Here is a 13,248-nt window from a genome sequence, read left to right as displayed (position 1 = left end):
TGCGCCAGACTGGAGGGATGTCGAAATCGCAGAACAAAGGAAAAACAGAAGAGAACCGAATGTTGCAACGTTTATGAGGTGCGTTGCACGAGGGCGCGCTGGACGAACGTCCACCGTCCACTGGGCGGGTACCAGGAGAGGGCTGTCAAGACAAAACCTGCAGCGGCGACATGCGACCAGTGCGAGTTGAGTGAATGCTCACACTGGTCGGTTGTCGCCTTGTTTACTTGAAAACAAGGAACTACGCTATGAAGACAGTTACTGCCAAATTGAAACCGGCTGCAGATATACTGTGTTGCGGGAGGTGTACAGCTTCCCGCTCACGGGGAGTGCGCGGCCTGAGACTTGCGGAACCGGTTGGAAACGATCTACCCAGAAAGAAAAGCTCGGTAGAGAGGAGCTCCCCAGAGAAAGTTCACCATCAGGACTTTCTTCGCATTAACGTCTACCTTACACCACGGTGATCTGCACACTACCGAACCTTGACGGACGGTTTCAGATGCGCGTACCAAAGAGAAGTCAGCGGCTGGGCGACACGCATGCCAACGATACCTCCAGGAACGAACGCGAAGAATTCGAGGAAGGCGCCAATCCAAAAGAGAGAGTCGAAAGTGACTCCTTTTAGATCAATAAACGCGAAAGGACGACAGGAAAACCCTGATTCCTCTATCGGTCGAACCAGTGGTGTGTGCGATGCAAATTGTGCATGCAGCGATCGCCGGGTGACTCCAGGACCTACGCACTCCAGCAGCGAGGAAAACTCGCTCCAAAAAGTGAAGAGAGCTCGATGAAAAGCTTGTCACCTTCAAAGAATACAGAGGCACAACCCACATCACCGAATGAACTAGCGCTTCCCGGGTCGTTTTTGAAGTTCTAACCCTCCCGCTAACGGCAGGAAAGTGCCTCCATGGGCATGCCCGACCACTTGACGGTCTGGCCAACGCGTCGGCTGTGGCACACCTGACAGTGTCAATCGCCCAGCCCCGGGTTTCGTGTCTCTTCTTCGACTTTGCAAGGACCCATTAAGGCGTTGATTGGAGTACCGCAGAAACTTGACTCTTCAGGCCACTTTGGAAAGCGATTTAGAGCCAATTATTTTAAGGAGCGTTTGGTTTTCCAGACACCGGGCATCCGAGAGGGCATGGAAGCGCGTCTCAACACGAACAGAGGCGGTGCGGAAGTTTGTATTCCCTATACCCCCTACCAAGGGAAGTGACAGGATTTCTCTTTCATATCAACACTCTTGCCATTCAGGGTCTTCTTCTCCCCTTGCGGCATATTCGAAAAAAACTAGCTGCGACTTCTATGCGAGGCGATATTCGTTTGTTCCTGGGAGACGACAGAGTGTCATGGAAAGAGATGCAAGTGGTAACAGAGTACGTTCCATCTAAGCGACATGGAATCACCGAGTTTTATCATCCAGCAGGTACATCAAAATGATGCATCCGTAGCCACCAGACCGTTGAAGTTCAGGACAGTCAAGGACCCAGGGACTGGTGAACGGCCCACGAAAAGCCCGCAACAAACACCCTGCTCGTGAGGACTTTGAACTGGTGGCGACATGATGATCACATTGGCACCTTGTTACCACTGTTCGCACGATACCACTACCAGAGGACATCCATTTATCAGACCAAGGGTGTAACCGACGGTGGAAGACATGCAACTCAGTGCATATCCACAATGAACACGGATGACTGCCTTTGAAAGAGAGTACAAGTTAAGCCCGATCATGAATAAAATTTAACGGTGTGCGTATTGTACTGAATTGTAGCCTCAAACAGATGAAGATATGTTCGCTTACTCACAGTTGCGCTGTGCGTCAGTAGCCAGTAGACAGTACGGCGAGTAATGGAATGTCTAACTTCAGCCGCAATAGACGTAGGCATTTTTCTCGTGCACTATTTACATTGACACTTTTCTGGTCTGGAGTGTGACGCCAATGGTCTTCGGAGAGGAAACTGTTGCATCCCTAGGACTGTGGAAGTAATCTAGGATCAACAACTCCTGCATATTTGCAAAACCTTGGCAGCTGATGAATACATTCGGATGGGCAATGCCTTGACTAGGCAGCCCCCACGTTCAAACTAGGTAAAATGACTAACAAAATCGAACGTTCAGAAGATTTACATGTGAATAGCACCACACATCTGAGAAAAAAAAATCCGGTGAGTCGGAAGATCGTTCAACACGTTCCACTGGTCACCAAGGCGCTAATGAGTGACTAGAGAAACTAGTTGCCCGAACGCCAACTAAAACCTCTTGTTACAGGGCCTCCACTAGTGATTTGAGAAGTAGCTGTAAAAAAAGATTGAAATTTGCGTCACTTGTCTCAGAGATGCGTTTCAGTCTCCACTCGGGTGGTTCCCGATTCGTGCCTTCGGTCAGCTTGGTGCAACAAAGATCACTGCTTGCTTTGATTTTTAAGCGGATGGTGGTAATGACCACCGAGAATCTAAATAAATGGTGGACCGTATTAGGAGAGGTAGCTCAGTGGCTTCGGTTACGTCCCGGGGAACGAAAAACACTTGTTACGCTTCACGATGTTGCCCTCTAGGTAAGTCACCGGGCATCGTACCGTACGCCGGCGGTACATGGGAACACTTTTCACGACGGCAGAAGGATGAGAGAAAGCCTGAACTTCAGCGCGTTGGGAGTCGCAAAATCAACTTCTCGCCTGAAACCAGACGGGATCCCAGGAAACCATGCTGCCTGCATGTCGTTTATGTATTGACTGCAAATCGGTGAGCATGCAGCGTTGACAATGCGGATCAGCACACTCCATACCTGGCAAGCCACACGCCGAGAGAAAGACGTGCGTCTCTTGCACGTAGAAAAATATAATTGAGTTATTACACCAAATAGTCGTGTCGTCGAATTTTGAATTCCACATGTAAAGCATGATGTCAGTGAGCGACCGTATAGTCGGAGGTCCCCTCATCAATTTTCACACATTTGTCGAGGTGCGTCAATGGATTTCACTGTAGTAGGGAATTCTAATAACTCCTGTGCACATCCCATTTTGATATTCTTTGCAATGAAGAGATAGGTTCGATAGTTTCCGGCTAATGCCATAACCCGCAGTAATTGATTGTGTACGGCGCTGCTGGAGATGGCTCCTGAACGCTGCCGCAACACTTCGGTCGCATGAGGACACGGAAAAACTGATGTGGCAGTTCGTTTTATCTCTGAGTAGTGAAAGCTGAGAAGCAAGCTCCCTTTTCTCCATTGCCAACAACGTAACGACTGTAGCAGGTGAAACTGTATGGGCCAGCTGCAAGCTACGAGGACGGCAAGCACAAAACGGATCGGTTTACCTGTCACAAAACAGGGTAGCACTGGCAAGCGAAAATATCGAATACGCCGAAGTAGTGAGGCTTACCGTTTTGTTGACTTCACCTCGACCCATTACTAGGATGATTGAGTGCTTCTGTGGAGGAGCTAAATCTTTCGCTTTTATGCGTCTCGCTGGACGGCTTCCCACATAAGTTATTCAAGAGAAATCTCTTCTTCTATGAGTGAACCTCAAAGTGTATGCGAATGCTCAAAGGCTTGCCAGTGCCATTTACCAATTGAAATGTGCAGTTGTTTGCTTTTTTGTGCGCTGTATGACTTTGCAAGAATCCGCGAAATGTCCAGCACTTCCACACCTGTACACGTCGAGATGGACTTCGCACCAGAATCGCACTGCGTTTTTAATACATGACGCTTTTTTTTTCCATTAGTGGCGAATCTGTAAGACCGCCACTTCAGCACAGTTTGCCTCGTCGCTCCCGTATTCTTCTGCTCTTCTGCAGTAGAGACTCGGAGCTCTACAGCTTCCGAATTCCCCCCCTTCCAATGCATCTATCGTACCATCAACTGACTAAAACTGAGGTGCGCCATCACGCGCGACTTGCCAACACCAAATCACTGGAGAAGGGAACTCACTGCATTTATGCCAAAGGTTCCTCGTGAGCTCGTTGAGTCAGAATGAGCTTGCTCCCAACCGACAAACAGTCCCTCCGGCTTCCAAGGATCTCTACAGTCTTACTATGCTCGATCCTTCTCTGGGGCCATGTGGCCTTTTCATTTTTTGCTAAATGGAGCCTCGCCAAGGCGAGCTCAAGGGTCGCAGGTGACGCTTCCTGGGGCACGGTCAGACAGAACAGTGCGTCAACACGAAGGCATTGGCAAAATGCAGACAGTTTGACCGCTAAGAGAGCGGCGGCCTCAGAAAAATCTGTCGCGTATTGGAGAGACCGTTTAATTACGGATGGCGATGTCGATGTAGAAGACAAAACCGTTCATGTGGCACAAGAAATTGTCGAGGGCCACGAAGGATCTTCTGCGATTGACACCGCGGAGCTGAAGGACGTTGCTCGTATCCTGGCCGAAACCGAGAGGCCAAAAGTTGTTGCGAATGAAAATGCCTTTAAGGAAAAGCGCTTTGCAGTATTTAGCGCTGGGCTCCGCACCTCCGCCACTGGTCCCAAGGCAAACACATTTCGTTTTCTGGCTCCGGATCGTGCTGCGAAGTATGAGTTTGGTGCCGGACGCAGCAAGGACCCGCAGGGGGTATCGCCGCATTCTATCGCGTTTACAAGTCACGACACAGATAAATCAGGGGAAACAATGCACCTCAAAGGAATCGAGTTAACGGCGGCAGCACGAGGGTTGTTTGTGACGAAAGTTTCGGCGATAGTCAAACAGGAGACAGACTCGATTCCGTTGAAGAACCTGCTCTCAAACTTGCCTCAGACACCTTCCAGTAGGGAGCGTCGGTCATCGTACCAGATGCTCGAAGGATTTGTGGCCGAAGTGGACAGAGTCTACGAACAAGAAGTGGAAGAGCGACTCGCATGGGAGCTGAGGATATGGCGTCACCTTCCGTCTTGGCGCGCAGAACAGTTGGCCACAGAGGAACACATCCTTATTCCGGGAGCACTCCTGCGGCACAGCGGGGTCCGGGAGAGCACCCCGCCTCCCGGACGTCGGCGAGGGGCATCGCGAACATCCGAAGGAAGGAAGGAAGCTGCTTTTTCTTCGGGGGAATCGGAAGAGAAATGGAACGACCTTTTGTCAGAAAAAGTTTTCAACGTCTTCCTATGGTACCCGGCAGGGTTCCGCGACACGCTGGAGTCTTCCATGATGCACTCGGACCAAGTTACGGAGCCGTGGTTCAGTTCTACGCCACTCGATGTTCTCGAGTCCATAACTAGCCAGATGATTCTCGCTGTTGCGAACCTCAATAGTTACGGCCTCGTGCACACGCATTTACGGTCGACGAGTTTCGTCTTTACACCTGACGGGACGGTTCTTCTGTCAGATCTCAACCGTGTTGTGAGGCAAGGAGAGTTCATGGACTGTGCCGCCGATCGAGAATTCGCGTTGAATGACTTGACAGCTTCTCCAGAGGAGCGCGTATGCGTTCACGAGCATGGCTATAAAGGGAGAGACGCGAAGAAGAAAGAAGACCTGGTCGGGCCTCTAGAAGCTCACCCAACTGTCGATGCGTGGAGACTGGCGGTGATCCTCTACAAGCTTTGGTGCATGGAAGGCATGTACGACCGTTCGTCGTACCACCAGTTCGTTGCTCGCCAAGACCTCCAACGCATTCCAGACTCTGAATCGAATATTGCCTACATCAGACAAAACCCGTTCCCCATGAACGCCTGTCGGAAAGATATGCCATCTTCTCTCCAACGTCTTCTCCGGCAGATGTTCGAGTCGGATCCTTCGAACCGCATCACTTCAGCCGAAGCTGTGAACAGAAGTTCTTTCTTCCATGAGAAAAAGAGAGCAACGCAGCTCAAGAGACAGCAGCGGCTCTCGCACGACGTCCGCCAGGCAAATGGCCAGTGAAAACACACCGAGTTCTCTTGCCTTTCTGTTCACCATCCCGGAGACAACGAAAACTCTACACTTCCATTCTTCTTGTCAGCTTCCGGTCTGCGCCTATCCTTGTTCCATGTCTTTCCCTGTGCCTTGCGTCACTCGTGTGTCCTGTGCAGTTTGTGGAGGTGAAGATAGACTTTGTGCAAAAAGTTGTCAAGAGTGCCTAGAACGTCTCTGGTGACCTTTGGCAGAAAGGCTCCTACTCATCGCAAAGCAAGCAGCGATGCCTCAACAGACCGCTTTTGGCCACGTCGTTCTTGCCACTCATTCGGGAGTAAACACGTACGTAAAGCGGAACTCCGGGACAGCATCGTCATCCTGTCTACCACACGAAAATCAATGCCCAACGGGCTCAACGTCACCCAAACTAGCGCGTAGTCTCTGTCGTGCTTTTGCTAGGTCCACTAAATGCACACAAAACGCGTTCCGGCACCTGCAGATGAAATTTCTCAAGAGCGTTTTTTCGGACGCTTCACTCGTGCCATCGGCGGTCGCCGACCTCCACGGTGTCGCGCCTCAAAGGGAAGCACGCCTGTTTCGCAGAATGCATGCACCGCATACTCTCGTAGACACTGAAACTCACAAAGGGACACAAGGGGCTTCGATTTAACGCGGGCCGCATGCAGAGGACTTCTCGTTCGGAGCCACGCAACTGACAGTAGCCACCACCATGAGCTGGAACCGAGAAACACCGCAAGAAGCTTTGCGGCGTCCCAGAGCCGCAGGCGGTCGGCAGTGCACAAAGACAAAAATACGGAATCGGAAACTCCACAAACGAAGGTTCCCGCCACGAGCAATATTTCAGCTACGGAACGCGTCGCAAGGGACCAGCCCCAAATCGCGTCTAAAAGCCCAGACGTCTTCGGATTGTCTCCTGGAGCAGCCGCACAGCGCACGCCTTTGTGAGTTCGTGTTGCCGCTCGCGCTGAAACACTCTCCTCTCCTCAGATTCCCGGCACTGTTTTGGTTAATCAGAAGTCATCGTCGTCGTCACTGAAGCGCCGCCGCATCTGCGTGAACAGACGCGTGGAATCGCAAGTGCAAGACAGCAGCAGAGAACCCACATAACACAGTACCACGTCTCTGTTGGTCTGCATCTTCACGACAGGCACGTCCCACCTGTCTACCACTCTCTTCTCTCTTTTCCTTCCTGTCTCTCTACAGGCATTGAAGAGTTGCTTGGCCACCTCGTGCCGTTCCTCCTCAGTTCTTCTGTCCTGCCCCTGTTCCTTGTTTACCTTGATGCGTATTCGTGTTCCTGTCTGCCTACAAAGCTATCAGTCTCTCTCTACCCGGAACTCGTTCGCTGGTCCGCCAACATCGTAGCTCCCTCTAGCTTTCTACCGCTGTGTGTAACTGCCTATCCACCTCGATCAATCTGCCTGTCTCGCTGTCCGTCTATCAACCGTTGCTTGGCCGTTGTCACGTTCTAAAGAAGCTTGGCTGTGACGGCAAGGAATGTCAGAGACCGAGACGCACGGTGACTTTGGGTTGATTCTTCGCAGCCGTCGCGGCGCTGGTCTGCTGAAGAAGCTCTATGAGAGTCGCCTCGTCCACCTTGTCGGCAATTCGGCCCCTCTGAGCACTCTGCACAGCGGACCAAACATCAGACACACCAGACTGCCAGGCGACGGAACCAGTTCGGACAACTGGACTCGGTTGCACGAAAAAAGAAACTGCTCGGCAAGTTTCATGGGGCAAAAAAGTTGGGAAGCTCACCTGCAGAATGAGGGTTTCGACCTCCCGTGCTTTGTCCGCCTTGACAAGTTGGATGCGGTGTACTGCAGGCATGCACGGGAGAGATAAAGGAGAGCACAAGTCCTCTCTGATCTGAGCGACAGCCTAGCGCTGACGCCAGAAAACAACAGCCGCTTCTATCCCTCATGGCCCCTGGGCATTCACTTCACACACTTATCAGTCTGTCAGTCTAGTGTACCTATTTCTCTACACGCCCCACAGAGTCGTGAAGCAATGTGTATCGAAAATCTGCATCAAGAAGAAACAGAGTGTGTAGCCGCTGAGAAAGGCATTCGAGCTCCGCACGCAAGTAGGACTACCCGAATGGTTGACTGGACATCGCTATCTCCAGAAAGTTTGCATGAGGTGGTGAAAAAGGAGAACGCCGACGCCTTAAGTCTAAACGAAGCTTCGCTATATTCCCTTACACCGCTCCTGAGCCTCCGGTGTCAAGACCGCTCGAAGCATAATTCGCCGTTGTTCCTCCATTTGCCTACACACCGAGAGAGGCAGAAAAGGGAGCCTTGAGGGACGAGAACGGGCCGTATGGTTCGAACATGAGACGCGTTCTCTTCTCCCCTATTAAGGACGAGGCCCTCGCACTTTGTCTTGACTCGCCCGGTTGCTGTCACTTTAAGAATGGTAGAGCGACACTTTCCTGAATCAACGGCATTGTCTTCTCGAAAGGCCATATTGCGTTACACTGTCCGTTCCTATATTCCCAGCAGCCGCCGGCTGCATTTGAGCAAAGATAGAAAACAGCTCGACACTGACCAGGTAGTCACAGAACAGGTGAAATCAGTGGACGCCAACTATTGCAACTTAAACGAGGAACAGAGAGAGACTTCCAACGGAAAAAAGGCCCGTTTGTCACCCATTCCGTGCCTCACTCTCTCACTTACTGCCGCATCGCCTCCTGAGCTTCTGCCGCCTTCGCCTTCTGAAACAACGCAGACACCGGGTAAACACAAGAAGTACTGCATGCACACCCTGGTACACTTCCAGCAGAGTATTTCTCTACACGTCAAATATGCACACGCCTGCAGACGAATATGTGTGCTTGTGCGTATGCATTTCCCTACGTCTTTTTATCCGCATATACATTTCTCTCCCTAGGCATATATATTTACACATGAAAACGGCGACAAAGATTTCTTCAAAACAGATTCTTTTCCGCGTCGGTTCCTCTCTGTCCGCCGTCCGCCCGTTTCAGGCAGTGCAGTCCTCGTGTTTCATGATTTCCCCGCGTAGGTTTTCCCACTCACTTCCGCGTCTCCTCCGAAACCGCCACGAGCCGCAGCGGCAAATTCTTCAGGCTGCATGGTTGCGAGTTTTGAATGTTTATAGCGCTTCAAAAACGAGTCCTCCGCGGTCGGTCTCGCTTCGAATCCACGGCGTTCCCGTAGAATCCGACTCGAGGAGCATGACAGTGTGGGAGCCTGCCGTGCAGAAACCCGGAGAGAAGGGTATATCCGAGACTGTATGGCGGCACAGCCTCTTCTTTTGAAATTGGATGTACCCGTTCAAAAACCCAGGCAGTGCTGTCAGGAGGCTGTTCGAGTGTACAGGCACCAATCGCGCGAAAGAGTTCTGCGGTGAAATCAACAGACTGTCTTGGTCGGGAACGAGACGAATCGACGTGCCGGGCACTCGAGTCAGCCGTCCTGAAGAACGTCCCCGCGAAGGCCGACAGAAAGAGAGACGGTGCTTCAGAATGCCCCAGGAGTCTCAAGAATGAACTGAAACCTGGAAGCTGAAGCCCTACGGTGTCAGTGAAATGTTTTTGAGCGGCAGTTTCAAGGTAGCCGGAAATCCTGTGCAGGAACGTGCATTCGCACCAGACAAAGAAAGAGTGGCGCGAGCAAGAGCGCCACAAAATGAAGGAAACAAAGGGTTTCTCCTAACTCTTGACTGATCAATCTCCCGCTTTTTTTCGTGGACAGATCAACTGCTAGAGAGGTCGTAGAGAGGAGACGTTCGCGACGGACTGGCAACACCAGCAGGCCGGGAAAAAACAACAGAAGATGGGAACGCTTTCATAGGGAGGCCGTCGACGAAGATAGCTGCCTCTTCCGTAGGAAGAAAGGCTATGCACGAAAACACTGCACTCAGACTGCCGGAAGTGGAACCTGCCGGGTCACACAAGTCAGGAGATCCAGCTCACACGCACTGTAGGACGGAAACTGAACTCAGGCGTCCCCCCGGCGGCAGAAAGAAGCTACAAACGAATAAGAGCAAATAAGTTTGTAGACGATTCTGAAGACAAGAAAAGCTATTTCGTTCGCGGGTTCATGAAGTGGAGATACGCCGTTCCTCTCGTGATGAAGGTCACCAACCGACAAGGAACAGGTTACAGGCAGAGGAAGACAACGGAGTACCAACTGTGCAGTGGAGATGCATCCTGCGCCAGCGATCTCCTGCCCGATACCAGCAACAGAAAACCTTTTGAACAAGTAGGCAACAGCCTCCTTTGTGTTTACCCTACAGAAGTATCCCGCCGTTTGCGATCCTGCAGCAGATGGACGCAGAAACCAGCGCGACTGGTCGCACTGCATGCATGCACCTGCTGCCGGAGACGCAGTGTGTAGACAGCTAACGACTCGTGAAGCGAACGCGAGGCGACACGTTTGGCGCCTGAACAGCGGCGGACCAAAGTTTACAAAATGCTGTTTGTTCTGGGATATCTGCACCAGGAGATGGACAGAAAATTAGGCTAACAGGCCTTGCGCGTGCGCAATCATCCCCTACGCTGGCCAGCAGCCGTTCGTGGCCCAGCGTCAGCGGGTCGTATGCGTGTGTGCCTTGTCAAAAGAAAACGAAGCTCGGTGTCTTTTGTCTAGAGCTGCGCTCCTCGCCGACTAGGACTTCACAACGGTAGATTATCTGCGTCGCAGTCTCAGGCATTCCTTTCATCCTTACTGTGTAGACGAAAATGCTGGAGTCTGAGTTCTTTCAAGATTTAGGTGGGACGAGCTGTTGCCCGCTTGAGCCTGTCTTCCACAAGGTAGAACTGAGGCTCTAACCGCGCTTCACTCTTGATTGTGGAAATGCGTCTAGGGAATATGTCCTCTTGTTTCATGGAAGGAACACCTGCTAATTTCGAGACCGTTGCCACTGCCACTGCTTTCCGTCTGGTTTTTCGCATGGAAACCGTTTTCTTCAAGTCACCAGCAGTGCTGTCTTCTGCAGGTCACCAGCAGTACCGTCTTCAACGCCTTTTGTACCCATGCCACGACAGGGAAGTATCATAGACCCACCGACCCCTGGGTACCAGGAGTGATAATGTGTAAGAATGTCTTTTTTCTTTGGGCAAGGTCATGCATTTGTCGCTGGCTGTATAGGAGAAACTCTTCACTGTTGGAACTCTCCCGACGTTTCGTCGACATCGTGGTGTGCGAGTGAAAAAGTGGAGCGTTGATATTATCAACACGCAGTGGTTTCGATTGCAGGAGAATCCATCAAAACTGACTGGTGCCGCTTCCTTTGCCATACACAGCGTACAAGAAGCAACGACACTGCCACGACGTCACTCGTTGTCTTGGCCTGTGCTCAAAACGTCGTTTTCGGTTTTCGCACTCTGGACGCAGGGGAGGGGGGCGCTGTGGCATTCAATCTGCGACAAAGGTAATGCACGGTTCACAGTTGCTCGTATGGGTGAATCGGCGGTTGCCCTAGTTCCAAAGCTGGGATCTTATTCCCCTTGGGCAACAAGGAGTTCCATTTCCTGCGGTGTGACGTCCTGAAGCGCTGATCTCGACCGGGCGTGGCTGTGGGCACCGAGAACGCTGTCTGATAAGCAAAGGATGGCCCCTTTAAACACTACACCAACTTCCATTCTTCTTTCTGACGCAGTATCACGGGGAGTTGTAGTCGTCTACCGCTCTTTCAGGCAACATTGAAGATCCACACACGACGGGCGATTGTACTCCAGCCTGTTTCTCGTCAGTTTACGGGTACCTCCAAGTGCCCCGATACTCCCTTTCTCAATGCAGCGAACGCACACATATTCCCGCATAAAGCGACTTCCCGATATATACATACATACACCAAAGGATAGGTCTCTATAAAGACACATCTACACAGACTTATGCCTATGCACCTCTGAATCCGTTCCTTTGTCAGATCCTTCGGGTTTCCGAAACATCTAGTCACATGGACGTGCTGGGGCTGGGTGTATATACACTTACACGAAAATCCGTATTCGCAGAACCACAGACTCGTGCGGCACCGCGTTGTACGCGGTTTTCATTCTCGATAACTATACGCATATATGCGCCTTTGCCTATTCGAGTGTGTCCATTTCATGCCCACACATGCGTCGCCAGACATTTGCAGACATGGGCGTAGAGCTGTCGGAGGCTGCGCTGAGGGTTGGAATACATGTTTGCTGGCTTCTGGTTACGCCACGACGGACCAAATCCCGGCTGTGCCACGACGAGCAACGCAACGCCCTTTCGCGCCCCAATTGAACTTTTTTTCTCACTCTAGAGTCCCTCCCGCAACTTTCTCTTCCGTCATGAGAAGAACCCTGGGAAAAGGCGGAAACAGGCACAAGACACAGGGAACAGCCCAACACTGGACCACGACGCTCGAGCACGACGGCGGTCGCGACGTTCTTGAGGCCTGCTGCACTTTCTCCTTCTGTGCATCGTCGTCCCCCAAATTCCCCCTAAATCTAATCTTTGAGTGAAAAAAAGCAAAGACGCACCAACCAAATAAGGAGAGGTGCTCTCTGACTGTTGTGTGTGTGGACTAGCATCATGGCTGAGCCTTGGTGGCCTCCCGTAGTCCCACCAGTTTCGCATGCACGGGAAACCACGTACGACAAGAGACAGCCTCCCTGCGGCAGTCGCCTCGTGCTTTCTGGTGTGCCGAACAGTTGACAGCAGCTGTAGAGAATCACCGGAAAAGTCTGTTAAGGACTGGTTTTTGTCTTCGACCAACGAATCTTATTTCGGCAGCGGAGCGCTATCCGGATTGCTTGCGTGTTCCCGTCCTTGCCTGGAAACAACAACCTGGTAGGAGTCAAGACTGCATCCCGGCAGCCTGCTCGTTCCGCCTCGTCGTCTTCCTTTTTGAATGAAGTGGGCATTTTTCTCCGGGGAGAAGAGGTTATTTCTCCACAGATCTTTGCGGAAAGCTGCGTTGTTCTCTTCGTTGCTGTCTTCTTCGGAGCTTCTGTCTCTCCACTTCAGACGAAACCCTCGGCCTCCGTTACTGTCTCCGCGTGGTGGTCTTACACGTTTATGCGATTGATCTTGTCGTTCTCAAGTCTTCACAACTTTTCTTCTCATCCTCTTCCCCGAGCTGCGAGAGGCACATCTTTTCTGTCCACTTGGCAGAGCCCGCCGCCTTTTGCCACGTTTCCTCTCCTGGTCCTGTATCACCTGTCCCCAAGCCGCCTCTGGCCACGGCCTCCATTCAAGGGTTCAGAAGCGTTCTCCTGTTCATTTCCTACAAGAGGATCTTCGGTTTCCTAGTTCAGTTCACCTCTAAGATTAACTCCGCTCTGAGACCTACTGATTTGCCTGTCCGCGCGTGGAGCGCCATCTAGATAAAGTGCCGCACGGGCGCTCCACGCAACAGTTCTGTTGAAAATCACGCGTCGTTTCCAGCACCTCGCCGGTCACGAGG

At 51.7% G+C, this 13,248-nt stretch overlaps 2 protein-coding genes across 2 annotated transcripts; one reads left to right on the top strand and one right to left on the bottom strand.

Moving 5' to 3' along the window:
• Window positions 1–4,614: 4,614 nt before the first annotated feature.
• Window positions 4,615–5,844, top strand: NCLIV_002650 (uncharacterized protein; the record flags this gene model as incomplete). Its single annotated transcript, XM_003879763.1, has 1 exon — window positions 4,615–5,844. The coding sequence occupies one exon, from the start codon at window positions 4,615–4,617 to the stop codon at window positions 5,842–5,844; it is 1,230 nt and encodes a 409-aa protein (XP_003879812.1).
• Window positions 5,845–7,338: 1,494 nt separating this feature from the next.
• On the bottom strand, window positions 7,339–8,936 carry NCLIV_002640 (hypothetical protein; the record flags this gene model as incomplete). Its single annotated transcript, XM_003879762.1, has 5 exons — window positions 7,339–7,464; window positions 7,597–7,658; window positions 8,043–8,107; window positions 8,517–8,554; window positions 8,880–8,936. The coding sequence occupies 5 exons, from the start codon at window positions 8,934–8,936 to the stop codon at window positions 7,339–7,341; spliced, it is 348 nt and encodes a 115-aa protein (XP_003879811.1).
• Window positions 8,937–13,248: the final 4,312 nt, after the last annotated feature.

Source organism: Neospora caninum, chromosome Ib (assembly GCF_000208865.1).
Source record: "Neospora caninum Liverpool complete genome, chromosome Ib".
In the NCBI taxonomy this organism is placed as follows: Eukaryota; Apicomplexa; class Conoidasida; order Eucoccidiorida; family Sarcocystidae; genus Neospora; species Neospora caninum.
This window is presented reverse-complemented; position numbering and strand designations above follow the sequence as displayed.